General features: G+C 41.0%; 2 protein-coding genes across 3 annotated transcripts; one reads left to right on the top strand and one right to left on the bottom strand.

Annotated features, from left to right (window-relative positions):
• The first annotated feature begins 4,674 nt into the window (after positions 1-4,674).
• On the top strand, positions 4,675-8,874 carry tmem88a (transmembrane protein 88 a). 2 transcript variants are annotated; one of them, XM_062406036.1, is made up of 4 exons: positions 4,675-4,949; positions 5,069-5,139; positions 6,290-6,615; positions 7,930-8,874. In XM_062406036.1, the coding sequence occupies exons 3-4, from the start codon at positions 6,307-6,309 to the stop codon at positions 8,215-8,217; spliced, it is 597 nt and encodes a 198-aa protein (XP_062262020.1). In that variant the 5' UTR covers positions 4,675-4,949; positions 5,069-5,139; positions 6,290-6,306; the 3' UTR covers positions 8,218-8,874. The 2 variants fall into 2 exon arrangements, with proteins under 2 accessions (XP_062262020.1, XP_062262021.1); XM_062406037.1 differs by having other exon boundaries at positions 4,675-4,952.
• Positions 8,875-10,158: 1,284 nt separating this feature from the next.
• Positions 10,159-15,388, bottom strand: pcolcea (procollagen C-endopeptidase enhancer a). Its single transcript, XM_062406035.1, has 9 exons — positions 15,105-15,388; positions 13,023-13,131; positions 12,674-12,932; positions 11,693-11,817; positions 11,450-11,586; positions 11,005-11,360; positions 10,838-10,915; positions 10,590-10,760; positions 10,159-10,501 (listed from the first exon to the last, which is right to left on the bottom strand). Exons 1-9 carry the CDS (start codon positions 15,191-15,193, stop codon positions 10,371-10,373), a joined length of 1,455 nt encoding a protein of 484 aa, XP_062262019.1. The 5' UTR covers positions 15,194-15,388; the 3' UTR covers positions 10,159-10,370.
• Between the last annotated feature and the right edge of the window lie 2,806 nt (positions 15,389-18,194).

Here is an 18,194-nt window from a genome sequence, read left to right as displayed (position 1 = left end):
GGACAAAAACCTGCAGTTTTCTGAAAAAGCCAAATGTAGCCCCATGAACTACTTGATAAAAATGAAACCAGAATTCACCCGGGTTGATCGACGCTATCACCACACCCTGAAGAAGGCATGAGCCGACATGTGGGTTTTTCAATGCTACAAGCCCATTGAAATAAAGGCCTTTCACATTTTTCAAACCACTGTGAGTGCCTGGACCTAGATTCTTCATGCCTTTCTTTTTGGACATAAGGTGTTTTTCATGTTGTTATTAACTGTTTAGGGAACAGAACCACCTGTGTTTATATATCATTCATTGTATATAGGTACATCTATCTATCTCTCCGTTTGTCTGTATGTCTTCTTGTCTGTTTTCATGTCATTTCTTTCTATAAGTACTGCATACAACCACAGGATGGCGCCACATCTCCAAAAATCCAAATTCTAAGAAGCTGCTTTACTTAGCATTGATACCATGTCTAATTTTTCAAGCCTGTCCTGTCCTGTTGAATATATTAAGGAAGAAGCGGGTGAGAAACCTGCTTAACCAGCAAGGATTTTCATCTTCATCATCATTCAGCACCACCAACCATGTGGATTGTTGACCTATTGTCAGAGTGGATAAGCACAACAGTGAGCACAGGAGGCAACACTGAGCGGAGCAATCATGTTTGAGCGATTGCTGTCAGAGTACAAGGAGAAAACTACTGGATGGCTTTGTTGCCTTAATCAAACTCTGAAAAACTGTCACTCAAAATGGCACCATTTACCAAAAGCATCTAAGAAAACCTATAACACCGTCTGGGTTGTGACTAACCTCTTAAGCTCATATGATAAACTATGGATGAAGTCCAATAAGGCTTGTTTCTCCAGATCCTGCATGCATTTTTGTCTCAGTCCCAGGTTAAACTAAACTAAAAACATAAATCTCCACTCTCTCTCCTCCAGACGTCATTAACCACTTTGTGCTCACATCAGCACTTTTGACACTTTCGCTGTGTAAGAAGGGAGGCTTTCAGTTATTTATGCAATACTTCCAAACTAGATTTATTAATTAATGACGTCTCACCAGGAGATCTGGAACTCATCAAACCTCTCCTGCAGACTGACTTCATTATGTATTGACAGCAAGCAGCTTCACAGCAGCAAATGAGATCTGTGCCTCGAACTTCCAACCAATGCTTGGCAAGGTGGAGGAAACTGTTTCTGATCATGCAGCCAGTTTTCGTATCTGTCAAAAGTCACTGCTGCACATGGAGGAGCCTTGAGTGATGTGTCCCTGCACACCTCTTACCTCCCGTCCTCAACCAATCCTATCCTCCCTATGAGCAGCGCCGAGGCGATGTTGCCTGGCAACACAGCCAAGGTGTCCAGGAAACTGATGAAGCGGACAATGCCGGCACTGCGTTCATCATCACTGCCGTCACTGAGCAGACAGCCCTCTCTTACGTGGAGGGAAGTGCTGCTGATGAACCTGCGCGTGATAAAAATATATGTGAGGAGAACTGGATGGAAACAATGGGAACGCAGGGGGAGGGGTGGGCATGAGAGGACGCCGAGCAGGGTTGAAGAGGGTGATTTGTAAACAGGAACCGTCACTAACAGAAATGCACAGACCAAGCAACCAGCTCTGACGTCACCCGTTTGTTGGTGAACTGCTGTTTTGAAACCTTGAGACCTTTTACAACCCGGGCCGCAGGATTGTGTATCAACACAGGCCTGTAAATACACAACTAGCTGCCTTTCTCTCACTAACTCAAAGACTAATTTGACTAGAGAAACCCCAAACATGTATATATTTAACCTACATCTGCTTCCTGATTGCTAACTTCATTCAAAGATGATTACATGTGACATATTGTTCACAATATTCATTTGAATGGAGGAAAACCTGGAGACAGTGGCAACATGTTGAATACAAAACAAAAGTAGCTGTTTTCTATTCTCAATAAGAAAAGTAAACTGAAAACGTGTACGGTTTTACAATATCACAACATTTTGTATTAAGTTAGTAATATTGACCGGATAGCAAATGTGTATGTGTAAAAGATTGAAAGACCTTGAGTCATGTGTAGATGCTACAGAAATAAAAAAACATTGATTTATTTAAAGAGAATACATTTCGGTATATTTCTGTGTGACACAAGAAGAATGGGAAATTTTGCAGTGCAACAACAATGTATCCAACATCTTTATTGTACAAAACAGTCATCTAAAACGAATATAAGTCTCCATATTTGTGTGATTTGTTTTTATATGGCTGCTTGGCTTGGGGTCAGTTGAAAGAAATCACGACAAAACTTTGTTTAGTTTACAAAACATTGAATCAACCCAAGTAAAGTTGTTATTGTGTTGATGTGCTCTGCTACATGCAACATCTGTTGTACTTCTGTCCGTCTTGGTAGAGGGCTAACTCATCTCTCCCTGAGGTTTCTGTGTTTTACTTCTCCTTTTAAAAGTGATGATAGTTTATCTTCACTCTAGCCGGGGCTTAAAGACAGAATATGGGCTGTAAATTACATTTGATTGATGGATTTTGATCAATTAAAATGGGGAACGGCTGTATGGCAAAAGTAGAGATCATGTGTGTTGTCTTCCTGTTGGAAGGAGCATATATTCATCCTCCCTGTTTGTGTCCTCTCATGCCACAGGGGATTTCCTTCAGTTTGACCACATGTTTGTCAGCTGCACCTTGGTCTGAAGACCACTGGGTGGCTTTACTTGACCAATTTGATTAAGAAGCTTCTTACTGTAATTTTCCAACCATATTTCTGATAACATCTTGTGAAAGTAGCAGCAGCTCAATGAAATTAAGGAAGAAGTTAAAAATATTAATCATAATCATACACTTTATTTATGTGGCACACAACGGATGAGCAAAATCTCAAAAATAAAATGTTACAGATGAGAAAATTGTAGAAAATAAATGCAGTAAAACATTGAAAATAGTCAGTAACTATTGGAGTAAGAACACCAATAAAAAATGAGATCGAAGGAGTTTCCATTGACCGATCTCCTCAGGGAGAAAGTAATCCAGAAAGTAACTGAAAATAATCTGAGTTATAATCTTTGTCTGTTGTTTATATGTTTGTTTATTTTTTGTATCCATTATCACGCCCTGGATGGTTTGAGTGAAGTAATGAGGGAGGGACACCGTCATACTGAACATCCATCTATTGTCAATCATAAAAACCAGGTTATGAGTCATTCACTTCACGTCTCTTCCCAGTTTTTACGTTTGCCATTTATTTTAGTCGCCAGGGTTGGAGGACATGAGATTAATAAATGTGGAGACAGAGGGACATCTCATTGCAATGTGTGTGTGGACATAGCAGCGGATATCCTGGTTCCAAGGACAGGAAGAGTGCTCTTCCTCTACCAACCCCCTCAAACATTGACATACACATACAAACAACACACTCTGTGGTATTGTTAGGGGCAGAATCACTGCTCCGACCTTTTTTAGTTTTGAGTTTTTTTCCTTGAATGCTAACATGCCACAGGCTCTTGTTCCTCGTACCAAATCTTCAAATGCACCGATTCTCTCCGGGGAGCGTATATATCTACCCCTGAGTGAAGATAAATAAACACAGATGCCCAGAGTGAGATGAGAAAAACTTCATATCAAAATACTAATTTCCCCCTTTGAACTGAGCCCCTCAGGTTTCTTATCAGTCCCATGATAGCCTCGTTCCCGCGCCAAATGAGTCCATGTTCTCCCCCATCCTCATTTCCTTATGTTTTCTGAAAGTGGAGCTCTGTTTTTCATCAAAAGGTCAAGGGCCAGCGCCCTGTCATTCCTGACTCTAAGCCAATCTCCAGCTGCTCTGGCTGGCCCTTTTACCTTTTTTATTATTACTTCACAGCGCTGTGATTCTGCTGAGTGGCTGTCTCATTGGTCGACATCAGCAGAGTGTCGGGGGTGATGGATCTGTCATGGTCACTTATAGATACTGACAAAAACAACAAAAATTTGCAAATTTCCAATACAATTTTCAATGAACAATAAGACACAGTGTTTTCCTTCTCTTTGTTTTCTTTTCTCTCCTTTATATTTATGTTATGTATAATTTGTTGACATTACATTACATATTACATATCATTTAGCTGAAGCTTTTATCCAAAGCGACTTTAAGTGCATTAAACCATGAGGGTTCAAGCCTAGAACATCAAGAATCATGTAAGTACAATTAGTATTAAAAAAAAACAAGTGCTATACATATAAGTGCAATATGTAAGTACAATTAAACGTAATAAAAAAAATATATTTATTTATTTTTAAATATAAACACACATAATGTATGTTTTATTCGTTCTGATATTTTTTGATATCTAAATTTAACTCTATGGTCATTTTCACTCATCTGCAATGTTTGTACGTTTTTAATAAAGTTTTCTAGCATGGTCTAGGTTAGGGTTTGGGTTAGAGTAGTTTTATAGGTATTTTTTTAATTTATAAAATCTTTAAAGTTAATAAAAAACAGCTCAGCTTGTTTATAAGTTGAAACCCACCCCTGCAGTGAAGTGGAGAAAGTTCTCTGTGAGGGTGTAAAGTGGGCAGCAGCGTACCCTGCCTCCTCTAATCTGTCCAAATAAACACTCTTCCTCCCTCCCCCTGGTTCCAGGGGGTTATCACACAAACCCCTCCACCGCTCCCCTGCCCACCAGAAACAGCAGTCTGTAACACAGCCCAGCCTGCTCTCTGTGCATTCACGTTCAAGGCAACACAGGATACACACTCACACACACACTCGCTCACTTAATCATATCTCAAACTGGAGTCGGAGTGAGGAAGCAGAATGTCAGGAAAGGAAGCGCTGAAGCCAGTTGGAAAGCAGAGTTTGCCTCACATCTGTGGAGTTCCTTTATGAAGAGTGGAAGCTTAAATTTACAACCGCGGGCGTGAATCTGAAGATTTTTTTTTCTGGTTTGCCTTTTTGCAAATTGACCAAAAAACTCAAAAGGTAGTAAGTATTCGAATCTCAACTTTCACTTGGATACCACCCTCAAGATCTGGAGAAGACATACATCAGGAGGAAATTCTTGAAATTCTCTTTGTCTCCGACCACTCACCGCTCCACAGGTCTCTGAGTCCCATCATCTGCTGTCGTCATTGAACTGCAGGAGGACAAATCATCAGGTTTATACCCCACAGTAAGTGTATCAACAGTATTTCTCTTTTATTCATTCGCTGTGTTGGAGAAGGCCAGTCCTGAACCTTATTGAAGTGGCTAATTTACTTGAATGAATTAGGGTTAATTTCTAATGCTCCCAGAATGATCTTGACACCATTTCTGTGATTGTGGAGATTTGTGAATTTTGATGAGGTTGATTCAATCTTGGAACAAAAATTGATGATTTCATCATAAGGAAAATGTTAACGCTCCATGCTGGAGGCTGACACGCGCTCACACACAGAGCCCCTTCAGGAATGCAAGAAGACGCCAGGAAGAGTAAGGAACTTTTTGAAAAGGTTTTTTCTGTAGGCCGTCGGTTGTTGCAAACAATCCTATGACATCACCCAACAGTGAGCTGATGATGGAGGGGGGTGGTGCACATTACCGTCATTTGCATAAAGTGTCATCGACAGGACGAAAATGAAAGAAACACATGTCTTCACATGGTTTCACACAGAAGCTGCTCACACAACTGAAAACAGCAGGAAAAAGAGGAATTTGTCGCTCTCTCATCACATGGGGAATTTCCTTTAAGTCACAGAGTTCGAATGAATTAAACTTGAATGTTAAAAAAAACTGTAGCACAGCTTTCATTCTTTCAAAGTCAAAACATTGTTCTGACACCCATATCAGTGATTACTGATTCGACTTCTCGGAGTTTTCCAGCTGCTGTGGACTCATTGTTCTGGGTGCTGGTTATCCTGCAGTTTGGAGGTGGGGTCTGTAGAGCCCATTTCCTCACACTTAAAGCTGTGCAGTTATCTGTGTTGACTTTCCACGCCTTTCACCACATTATTCAACAAGGTCATTACTCAATGGACAAACAGCTTTTCATGTTTTTTAAATGGACGTCAAAATAAATCAGGACATGGAGGGAGACTTTTAGAGCAGCAGAAAAATGGGTGTTTTATGTCATCAGAGGCGCTTTAATAATTCAAATATTACATGATGAAAACAGATTATATCCACATTTTGCAACAGAAATTTTCTTTCTGCAGTTTTTCTCCAAATGTCAACTTCTTATCATAATACCCAGGTTCAAATTAAGTCACCATAATCCAGATTATAGATTCGACTCACTACACAACACTATTGGGATGAATCTGTTTTGTGTCTTTTCCCTGCAGTTCAGACCACCAAGAAGATGAGTCTGTCACTGAACGGGACGCTGGAGAAGACGATGTCCGAGACGGCCCCCTCTGAGCCACGCTCCCCCTCCAGAGTGGGGTCAGGGGTCGTGGTGCCGCCTCCTTACTCGTTGGGCGGCAGCGAGGTCGCTGATTCCCCCCTGGAGCTGAGGGGCTCTCTGGACTGCTGGGCCTGCTCCGTGCTGGTCACTGCCCAGAATCTCATCATTGCCCTGATCAACGGCGTGCTGGCCTCCATTGTGTTCGGCACCATCCTCACCCCTGCTCTGACTATGGTCATATTCGGCTTCCTCTGCCACTCCACGGTAATTGTCTCTCTTGGAAATGTCTTGCAGATTGAAAAGCAGTAGTTTGTGAATAAATGCACTCTGAAATTAAGAAATGTTTTAAAGCAGGATGTGATGTAGACTGTCAATCAGACTGTGAACGAACTGCACAAGGAGAAAGAAAAATGTTTTTCTTGAGATTTGATGCTGTTTTTCTGGATCTTCCTGGGGCTTAACTCAAATTTTGTGCAGATGTCACTAAGCTGCTCCACTTCCATAGTGCAGTGCATTGTGGGACCATAACATAAACCATACAGACATTTTTCTAAATCCACTTGATGATGATTCAGTTTCCAGTGTGACCACACTAAACCAACAAAACCTCCCAAAAATTAGTGTGAAATATGGAACTAGGGTATAAGTTGGGAGCTTTCCCGAATGAATAAGACACTAAACCCCATTCTCTAACTGAATGTGGAGTCATGCTGGGTCCAGCATGACACAATCCGGCCCCAAAGGTTAAACACAACCAACACCCTTCTCTCATTGATAACACACAACCACTGAACCACTCGCACACACACAAACAAACACACACACACACACACACACACACACACACACACACATGTCTAATCATGTTACTTTAGGGACAATACAATACTAAACATTATCAATCAATCAGACACGAGCAGATGTCATGAACAGACAGAGCATCATGTTCATGTTGTCATTTGTGACAATAATGTCATCTTTCACTCTGGATATTTGCCTTCCACCATGTACTCTCCCTTCCTAAACCATACGCAAAAATATTTCCCAGTAGGCTAGTGTAAAGTGTTTGACCGAAACCTGATATCCAGGAAGATCTCCTGCAAATGGACACAGAGTGTGATGATGTAGGTGTGGAATATTTTCCAAGCTGGATCCGGCAAAAAGGATTTTTCCATTGGTCAGAACTGGGAGCATTGCCTGTGATGTAATGCAAACTATAAAATCATATTGTGCAGTTTGTTTTCCTTTAGGTTTTCATGTTTACTTCTAAGTTTTAATAAAGTGCAGGAATAGATGTAGTGTGTGATGATTTCTGAGTAGTGTTTCTGCATTAGCCGGATTTGTGTGTTATGTGATGGCAGTGTTTGTTTTTGGGTTAAGATAAAGTAGTTATGGATCAATTGTTGGATTTTGCAAGATAAGTTAAATGTTTTGTGAGTGTTGCTTGAATTGTGCGTTTAATAGAGAGAAAGTTTCAGGACATGGGTTTCAGAAAAAGTGTAGGACCTGTGACCTTTGACCTGTTCACAGCTTGATTATTAGTAACCATGGCATTATCCATCCATTTTCTTCCTCCAGGTGCAGCCCCATGGAACATCTCTGTACTGCTCAGACGTGCTGGATGACGGCGGCTGCGTGGCCCTGCTGGTTGTGGGTTTCCTGCTGCTCACCCCTCTGCTGGTCCTGGCCCTGGCGGCCTACTGTCGCCTGGCCCGACACCTCCAGCTGGGGATGTGCTTCATCCCCTACAGCCGCGCCGTCTACAAGAACCTGCCCGTCCATCGCCACCGGAAGTCTGACGGGGGAGGCTGCTGTGGTCAGCAGGGGGCCTCAGACAGGGAGGGAAAGGGCAGCATATGGGTGTAGGGGAGGAGGGGAGAAGAAAGGGGAGGAGTGGAGAGGAGAGGAGGAATGTCTAAATGATTGTAAGATGTATCCATTGAGTCATTTTGTTTGAGTTTAGCTTTTTTTTCCGAATGCAAATTGCCCTTGTTCTTCTATACAGCCATTGTAAAAATCCATCATCATTTATAGTGATTGTTTGGAATTCAATATTGCCTTTGTATACTTTTCCACGTGTATTTTTGATACTTTTTAAAAACAGTGTTTGTTGACCTGCGAGCTGAATTTTGTGCTTTTTCTTCAAAATACATCAATATAAAGTGCACTGAACAGATTTGATAGACAAAATATGTGTGCACATATGGTTGCAAGCATCATTATTCCAAGTCTGTGGGATTACAGCTTCTGTGGTAAAGACTGTAAAGACACATCATTTAATGGGACAACATTTCTACAGGTGTCCAACATGTTGATTATTAAACATAAACATTCAACAAGTGACAATACTATCAGTGCCACCGATTTAGGTAGATATACACTACTGTGGTTCATCTGTCATCTTAGCATGTGATATCACTATGATGTATTTATTCAGTCTGCATCCTATTGTATTTAGCACAAATAAGTAAATGTATCTCTATTTTAGAGTAGATATAGTAAATCATACCTTTGTTGACTGTATTTTGTATGACTTATTATTAACGAAAGCTTTCCGATGATTACAGGTAGGTAAAAAGTACAATATGCTTTTTGCAGTTGTAGTAGAGCTGTAAAGTAAAATACAAGTTAACTTTCAAGTTAAGTAAAAGCTTCTCAAAACTTTCCGACACTGCACTTTGTAGATAAGCAGAGATATAAGAAACTAACTTCATAGTTTAATTTAGATTGTATAGATACATTATCAACCACTTCATACTTGGTTTGAGTTTAGCTATTCATTTAGTCTTTAAAAATTGTGTTTCTGTCTAATAAAAGTTATTTAAAAGTAATTATACATTCCAAGTGAAACCATCATTTCTGTTACTGGAGAGGAAAGAGGCTCAGAGGAGCTTGAATGTAGTTTTGACCTTTACATTCCTCTACTGGTGGTTATTAGAAATTAAAACTAAATTTTTTTGACCTTAAAACAAATGAAATCCGAAAGTCAATTTTAAATCTAAATTTACTTAAGCAAAAGTGTTCAAATGTACTTCATCAGTATTATCTCAATTCTAACAGAAATTATAATTTGCAAGCAGTGTCTTGAAATAACATTTAATTATAAACTTTATTTATTAGTTTTTTTGTGTTATAAGTTATGTCACACCATGCCCTGTATTTGTTCAAATATCAAAAAAGCTGTAAATAAGTCATCTTATCATATTGACAAATGAATAAATATTACAGTTGTTTATCCGGGTAAGTCTTCAGATAGAATGGAAAACCTATCCAGTTCATAATGAAATAATCCAAAAGACTACTGTAAAATAAATATACAATTGAGATGCTACAAAAAGTAGAATGTTATCATGTTGCATTATTCAGTTGGGACCATAGCAAGAATCTCATTCAGTTATTTACTTGTTATTACTTTTCAAAAGGACTCAGAGTTGATCCTGGACAAATCACCTGGTAATAGCTGAAATCAAAACTATCATAGTACTCAACTTTTTTTAATTGCAACCCTGTTAATAGTCAGAATGAACTTTTTGCACATTGAATCCATAATAGTGAACTCATTTCATTCAATGTTTTAATCTGGATGTAACTCTTGCCATCACGAGTACAGGTCACAGGACTAATGGTCACTTGGATTTAAATCGAGACCTGTTTTGGAATAAAAATGTCAAAATGAGACCAAGTTGAGCTTGGATGCTGTTCCACTTTTAATCCACAAGATGGAGACTGAGACATAGTGAGGACCGTCGAAGTTTGAGAATTAAAGGGGAAAAGCTAAAGTAATGATTTTTCAGCCAAACCACGTGAAAGAGATATAAAACCTTTATTCATGTATAAATTACAAACACAAGGTTTGGTAGGTGTTTCAATAAAACAATGTATTTGCTTTAAGTGTTGGGTAAAAATTACGTTATGTTTTACTGCAGTGTTGTGCTTCAATAGATCTGTATTTCACAGTGAATATTCTGGATTGTGTTTGTGTGATATCTCGGCATCATGTCCTGGACGGGGGAGTGAGGCTAACAGGGCTGGTTGTTGATATTCATCAATAGTTTGTGATGTGGGGCTTTGTAGGGAGCTGTGAATGCACCAGGGGCCAGGGTGCCATGTCCTTCTTCATCCACTTGACCCATGATGATGTAGTTGACACCTATCGGAAAGACAAGTGAAAAGAGGTGAGTTCGATCAATGTTACGTTATTGACCTATCGGGTGTGTGGGATTCCGAGAAGCACGTACCTCTCCGGAGTAACGGGCACTTCTTGCACTGGGACACCAGCCTGACCGACATGGTTTCTCCCACCTGTGTGATGGTTAGCCGACCTGCCTTGTAGGTCTTGATAATGGAGACGCTAACTTGAACAGTGCCACGGGGCCCAGGGGCCAGCGAGGTCACCTTCCCTGTAATCACTGGATAGAGGAGGACTCAGTCAGAACACAGCATCTGATTGGTTAATTGTTGTACATTTGAACATGAGGACATTTACCAAATTCACTGGCACAGAAGCTCGTCTTGATGGTTCCATCTCTTTTACAGGCTTGGGCACACAGCGGGTTTTGAGGCACTAGAAACATGAAGAAGACACAAAAAAGCGAATAAGATGCCAGGACCTTCCGTTCATGGACACACCCACATACACATGACCTCACTGACCAGGCCTCTTTCCTGTCGGCCTTGTGGCTGGCACCCTCCTGTCCTGGCCCGTGCTGTCCTGTCCGCGGCCTCTCGTAGGCTTGCCCGGTCTGGGTCTCTCCGCGGGCTCCGGGGGAGGAGGTGGCACGTACTTGGCGGTGGGGGCAGGCGGCGGCAGGGTAGCGGCTGGACGTCTGGGCACAGGAGGTTTCACAGCAGGTTTCAGAGGTATTGACCTTGTACCAGCTCCAGAGGCGACTGATGTGATCTGAGAGCCACGAGGGACGCTGGTGTAGTAGGCGAGGAATCCGTCAAAGGTCACGCTGAGGTCGGACACGAACTGGACCAGTAGCACGTTGCCGTTGGTGATGAATGGTCTGCACAGGAAACAGGAAATGGTCATGGTGTAAGTGGATAGTTGGACTGAAATGGTCAATAAAGAGCTTTAAAAAGTATTGTTACTCACGGCGGGGCCTGATCACCACAGTATTTTGCAATCAGGTGCGAATCGTCTTTCTCTCCACCGTTGAAGAAAGCCACATAATCAAACCGACAGTAGGTGTCAGGCTCCAGGACGAACTTATCAAACGTCACCTGGATCACCTAAACAAACACAGAAATGTGACTTTTAATATTCATTTGAAGAGTCGTCCTTGTAAAGGCTTTGATAGTGAAATGTTTCCATGCTGGGAATGGGTGTGCAGCCGACCATATCAGGCTCCACAGTGATAAGCCAGGAGCAGCTGGTTCCTGGTGGGTATTTCTTGTCAGGCCAGTTGGGCGTCATGATCTCTCCCTGGGCTTTTGTTATCTTCCCCCCACAGAACAGTTGGTCTGAAACACCATGCACATGAGCATAATGGATGAAAATAAGAATTAATCGTATGCAAATAATCATTTGTGTTCACTCACTTTGAAATACTTTTTGAACTTGGTCGGAATTGGCTCTATTTTGTATTATACGACACATCAATCACACTCATAATCTGGAAGTTACTCTTCTTCTTTACACAAGACGTGTGATTCTGTGTATCGTGTCACTTTTTATGTTTAGTCTCAACAGAATCCTGAATTATTTTGTTTCACATTTGAAGATGTTCATAAAGGTTTGATAATTTTAACAAATTACTCATAGTAGCAGTTAATACTGATATTTAAAGATTATGTAGCGTAAATAAGAACATTTTAGGTCATTTAGAATCACAATAGTGGAATCATAAAACTTTAAATTGATAATAACGGTGAATTAATTCACATCCAGATACGCTGCAGTCTTTTTTATTGACATCCTGGCATCCAATTGGCTTCTAACTGATAGATGGAGCTTTAGGTAAATTACTTTATAAAGAAATCAATCAAAAGTCTTCTGAAATATTGAGGATTTGAAATAATGTTAAAATATTCCTTAAACCATCAAAAACCTATTAGTTAAAAATCAACATTGTCTCTAAAGCTTGGTCAAGAACACAGGAAGAACTGTTTGATTGGTCTTTACTTAAGCTACATTAACTATTTAATAGGAAAATAAATATATATGCATAGCGTAAATATGTGAGTTGGTTATATTTACTTTTGTGTCAATATTATAAAATGTATGTGTGATGCTTTTCAGGCCTGTTCGTATCAACAACATAATATAACTACAAGGAAGACAAAAGGAAAATGTATCATCTAAATCATGACCACGTACCATCGCTATACGGTTTGGTTCCACTGAAAAAGCCCACAAACCCTCGGCTTTGCGTCTCCGCATCAGACACCATCTCCAGCATCATGGTGTTTGTGGTAGAAATGACAGAGCCGGGCCGGAAAGTTCCACAAAAGCGACCCAGTTTTTGCACCAAGTTGGAATGGCCATTGTAAACATCCAGATAGTCATAACGACATTGTGAGTCGGCCTCCAGGTCAAAAATGCGGAAGGAGAGCGTGACCACATTTCCCTCGGGAACCTGGAAACCAGAGTTTACATGAGTCAGACACTGAGAGACGGGGTGAGGAGGGAGTCAGGATTTCAACGTGCTCCGGTGGAACTGACTCACAGTGATTCTCCAGGTGCATTTGCTGTTTGGTTTGTAGAAGCTCGGGAAGCCCTCGCTGCCAACGAACCCTGAGTCTGCCACCAGGTCGCCTCCACAGTGGAACACAGGCCTGAGGGAGACAGGAAGACTGTGAGGGACACAACTGAGGACAGTGAACAGAAGTTCACCGAACCTCTCAACTCTCTTTTGAACAACTTACTTAAGCGGAGCGTGTCATTAAATACAAATCACTTTCACGCACTATGAAATACCCCCAACTTGCAGCTTTTTACTTTACTTTTTAAATTATATCCATGTTTGTTTATTTTCTTTGAGACCTATTTTAAAAGTGTATTCACTTCCATACTGAGTAATTAACCGAGCTGGGTTTGTTGTGGAATGTGTAGGGTAAGGAATTTTAAGCTGAACCAGAGCAGACACTGTGTCAATGAACTGTGTATTTACAGCAGCAGCCTCCAGCTGGTTTATTCAGTGTTGCTTGATCCAACAGGAGCTGGCAAGGCTGGATTTGATATTTTTTTAGGTTTGTTGTGTTTTTAGGTATGTGTTTAACTGAAAGGAACATATAGCCATGAAAAGTATGACATTGAAACTAAATGAAATGTAATAGTCATTGGAAAAATATCATTAAGAGTCCAAATCCACATCCAACTTGTTTTCCTCTGTTAGTTCACAGATGTAGTTTATCTGTTTATCTCTTTAATTCATGTCCTTTATATTTATTTCATCTTATAAAATGTAGGGTTCATCTTCATGACCTGACTATAGCATTTCCTAGTTATAATAATTTCACCTTTTTGGTTTATAATAAATGTTGCAACTATAATTGCATTTAAGGAACAAAGGTAGACCTACATGGGGTTTTGTTACAGTTAGGTTTCCAGAAAACCTGGAAGTATGATGAAGATGATGATGATGATGATGATGATGGTTTCTGGCTTGTGAAGGCTCTATATACTAAAGCTAAGTTCTGGTGATATTATCCATGCTGTTAAGTAGTGGTTCCCAAAGTGCTTACTGTATTAATGGGCTTGGGGCGGCACAACATTTGTTAATTCCTTCTTATCGTTAGGACAATGTTTCACCGACTTAAAATCCTCTGATTGAAAAACAAATTCAAGTTCTTGATAAAAAATTAAGTTTGGCCACAACTCACAACTAAAAATTGCTTTGGATGTTTTGGTGTTTGAACAATGAGCTGCTGCTTTAGAACCCCAAAAAAATGAAGAATAACCGACAAAAAAGAGCTGAAGCTCATTTTCCAGACTTTTCTAAACTCATAGTTATTGCGCCACTTCTTGTTATAAGTTCTGTTGCCTCCTAAAGTCGCAAATCTGACTTAATATCAACAGTCTTTCCACAGAAGCATTTCCTCATTCCTCCTCTTGCCAACAGGATACTTAAGACCCAAGAAGAATATGACTGTTGTTTAACTTTTTTTTCTTTGGCCTTTTACAGTCTGTGGTGTGGGGAGTTGTTTTTGGGTCCAACGTGCAAGGTTATTATAATTCAAGACATTTCCTAGAAGCGAGGAAGCTAGAAAAACATGTGCTCTCTCTCCCCTGCTCTGAAGAAGTAAACATATTGTGGAAAGAAGACAGCAACAATCTGGACCACTAAAACTAAACTCAGTGGAAAAACTGTTTCTTACTAAAGTAGAGCTCTGAACTCAAGCTAAGTCAGACGCCGTGCTGATTAGAGCCATGATGTTCAGAGTCAGAGCCAAGTTGGTCTGATTCGACCCCACAAGCAGAACCAAAAGCATTAACATCTGTGGTGGCTGGGCTATTGCAAAGTCAGCGTGCCTCACATCATGAGCCAAAAGCCAAAAACGACAGCTCTGTGCCCAATCAAACAGTGCTCTGGAAAGAATGTACTTACAGAGACAGGAAAGAATTCAGAGTATTTTTCATTTAAAAGTTGATTTAGCTCTTTTTTTATCAGTAATTCCTAGATTTTTGTCAAAATTAAAAAGATTCCACTCCCACTAAAACATCACAGTTATGATAATGAAGAAAATAATCAAGTTCAACACCATTCGGGACATTAAACACACGCATTCTATACACACTGCAACCTCACCTTGTGTTATTCTGCTGCTGAGCTTTCGTCCATCCTAAACTCAGGGACAGGATCAAGGAGAGACCCCAGAAGCAGCCCACATACATCATGATGCAGCTTTCACACAGAGCAAGGCAGAGTGCTGCAGGACAGGGAGATGGAAACAGGAGGCAAGAGGTGAAAGACGGGGACGGGGGGGGGGGGGGGGGTACGGGGAGGTAACGTGAAATGGGTGGAGAGAGAGAGAGGGAATGAGTGGGAAGGAATCGTAAGGTTGGAGGAGTTGCAGAGTGGATACCGAGACAGACAGACACTGAGAGGACAACAGTGGTGAGAAAGACCCATGAGGGGGGGATGACGTGTGTGTGAGGAGGGAGGTACGGAGGGAGAAGGCTTTAATTAGAGCCAGATGTTCCTCGAGAATAACCCTGGTTTCAATATAACAGGGGGTGCAAGCATAGGAAAGAAGAGCTGAGGGGAGTAGATTAAGCTTTCAGAAAAAAAGCATTGTATCTTTTTACAGCAGATGTTTCAGGTCTATAATTGGTTCAATCTCGAAAAATAAAATTGCTTAAAATTTGGTTTGCAAGGCCACTACTGTAACTCTCTGGCCTATTGCTGTGAAGGGTGCTAGGTGGGGGCCGAGCCTGAGGGTCTACGACATGTAGCACTCAACAAGTAGTGCCAGAAATCTTAAAGTACCACAACATCATGTGAGACCTTTAATTAACTGAGGGAAATACAGTTTTAAACAAATTTATCAACGTTTTTTCCATGTACTTAATATAAAATATAAACCCTCCAGGATCTTTATTGTAGACAATAAAGTATCATAAAACTAATGACAGCTTTCCTCCCACCATGTTCCCCTAAGCACCAGGGGCTCCTTTGGCCCCATAACATCTGAGTCAGAGATTGACCCACAATCCAGGCCAGCATAACAATCTCAAGGGGGGAGTTTTCTTTCTCCGTTGAGAGTTGTGGATGAGCCAACCCTTCTGGCCTACATTACTGAGGCCTATATGAAGGGGATGCTGTTCCGTGAACGAAGCCACTTGCTCAGACGGCAGAGATGCAACACCTTGATTACAGTCTGAAGGGAACAGGATGTGCAGCCCATAAAAGCTCGAAGAAAAGAGATTATATTTCCAGGTGCATGACTTCTACTGCTCTCTACTGAGAGATTGAAGTTAGTGAAGAGTTCGAGGACTTTGACAGTTGGGGTGCTCACGCAGAGACGAAAAGGCTTCCCGGTCCTGCCGTGCTGTGTTTGTGTTAACCCAGAGAAGAAGCAGCAGAAGCAGGAATGCAACATGTGGAGGCTGCTGCTGGGGGGTGGGGGGGTGGACAGTGTGTGAGTGACTGTGCAGACACCGCCATTATGTGTGGGAGGAAACAGTGACCTTTACACTTAGCGGGAATCCAAGCCGAGGGTGTAGGTTTCTGCAATAACTCTGGAAGGTTCCTTCAAGCATTCCTTCTCCGTCGAAGGGAAGAGCAGCGGGGGAGTGTGTGACTGGTGAGAGGGGGTAAATAAAGAAGGGGTTGGATGATGGAGAAACATGGAAAGCAAACTCAGAGCTGGCATAAGAACCATGTCAAATAAAGTGAAAAGTTGTTCTTTGAACACTCCCTGCAGTTATATCCCCCGAAGCCAACACGGCTGTTTTATATGTCCTCCAGGCGGCTAATTACTCTCCTGTTGAAGCATGTCAAAGATAATGTCTTCAATGTATTACTTCATTCAAAGCGAGGGGAGGGGGGGAAACAGAGGACTACAAACTGATTTCATAAGAGCTGTAGATCTGTTCTCTATCATCGTGGCTCCTCGAAGATCCACTATCCAGTTGTCGGTCTTCCAGTTACGCAGCACAGTCGGCCAAATTTCTCATGACCTCAGCAATAAATAGAAACACACACTTAAGTGATCATAAAGATTTAATTAGATGGTGTCCCGGTTTAAAAAAAAGAAGAGTCCGGATGGAAATAGTTTAGGCTTCAAACTTTAAATATGACACATCAACAATAATCATCAGTCGTCTGCTTCCCTCAGGTTTGCAGAGGAATGTCCGTGAGGCACAGAAGCTTTTCCCTGGACACACTTCATTGTGCACATTGTGGGAAAATGTAATTTCGTGAAATTCAGTGTGTGCTGAAGAGATCACCACAACTCAGTTGGAATGAACAGGAGTAAAGGGAAATCTTACAGCAAGGATCGTAAAAACACACTGTGGACTCATGTGTTTAAAATGAAGAGTACAGTCTCAAGTCCGATGGCAAATATTCAGGAGACACGTCATCCTTTGCCACATCATCCTCCTGAGGAGGGTAATGACAATGTGATAACTGGAAAAATAGTGTGTTCCTCCATGGAAAAAAGAACAAATGCTCTCAAGCAACAGATGAGTATCTTCAAAAATGAAAAAACACATTTCAAACAACCTTGTACTCTTAATGTCTGTGTTTACATAAGAGAAAATGAATTTTGCTTTTTGCTGCTGCAACTTTCAAATAACGTATAAATAGCCAAAGTTAACAGTTGTTCTGGGCTTTCCCGACTCTGTCTAATCTATACAGGTAAATGGCATATACAGGTAATGGTGTCGTCACGTCTCCTGTCAAGTTGTTGTTTTTTAGCAGTGTCATGTTTCACTTCCTGTTTTATTTTGTAGTGATTGTGCTCTTTCCTCATTTCAGATGTGTTCTGCAGCGGATTGAAGAGGAAAAACCAGGAAGTGGATTCTCATTTGAACAACACGAGATTGTATAATTCCACGTTTCAAACACACTATTTAAATTCAATTGGGCATCCCAGGGTTGGTTCCAGATAAAATACTATAAATTGGTATTTGTTGTCTTGTGCCCATGGACAAATGTTTATGCCACTGAAAATCAATCAGTGGTATAAACATAAATTTCAACAAATTTAATCTTAACGGGTTATATGCAGGGAAGATAAGTGATGTCCACTGACAGTAACATGAATAAGTCCTTGGTCTGTGATCCACACTGAACTCTGTAGTTATGATGCTGCCACCTGATGGTGAAGACTTGAAACTACATCTGACGGTGGTGCTTATGTCATGATTCTAATTTTTCACCTAATATCAA

This window comes from Platichthys flesus, chromosome 15, assembly GCF_949316205.1.
Source record: "Platichthys flesus chromosome 15, fPlaFle2.1, whole genome shotgun sequence".
Classification (NCBI taxonomy): domain Eukaryota; kingdom Metazoa; phylum Chordata; class Actinopteri; order Pleuronectiformes; family Pleuronectidae; genus Platichthys; species Platichthys flesus.
This window is presented reverse-complemented; position numbering and strand designations above follow the sequence as displayed.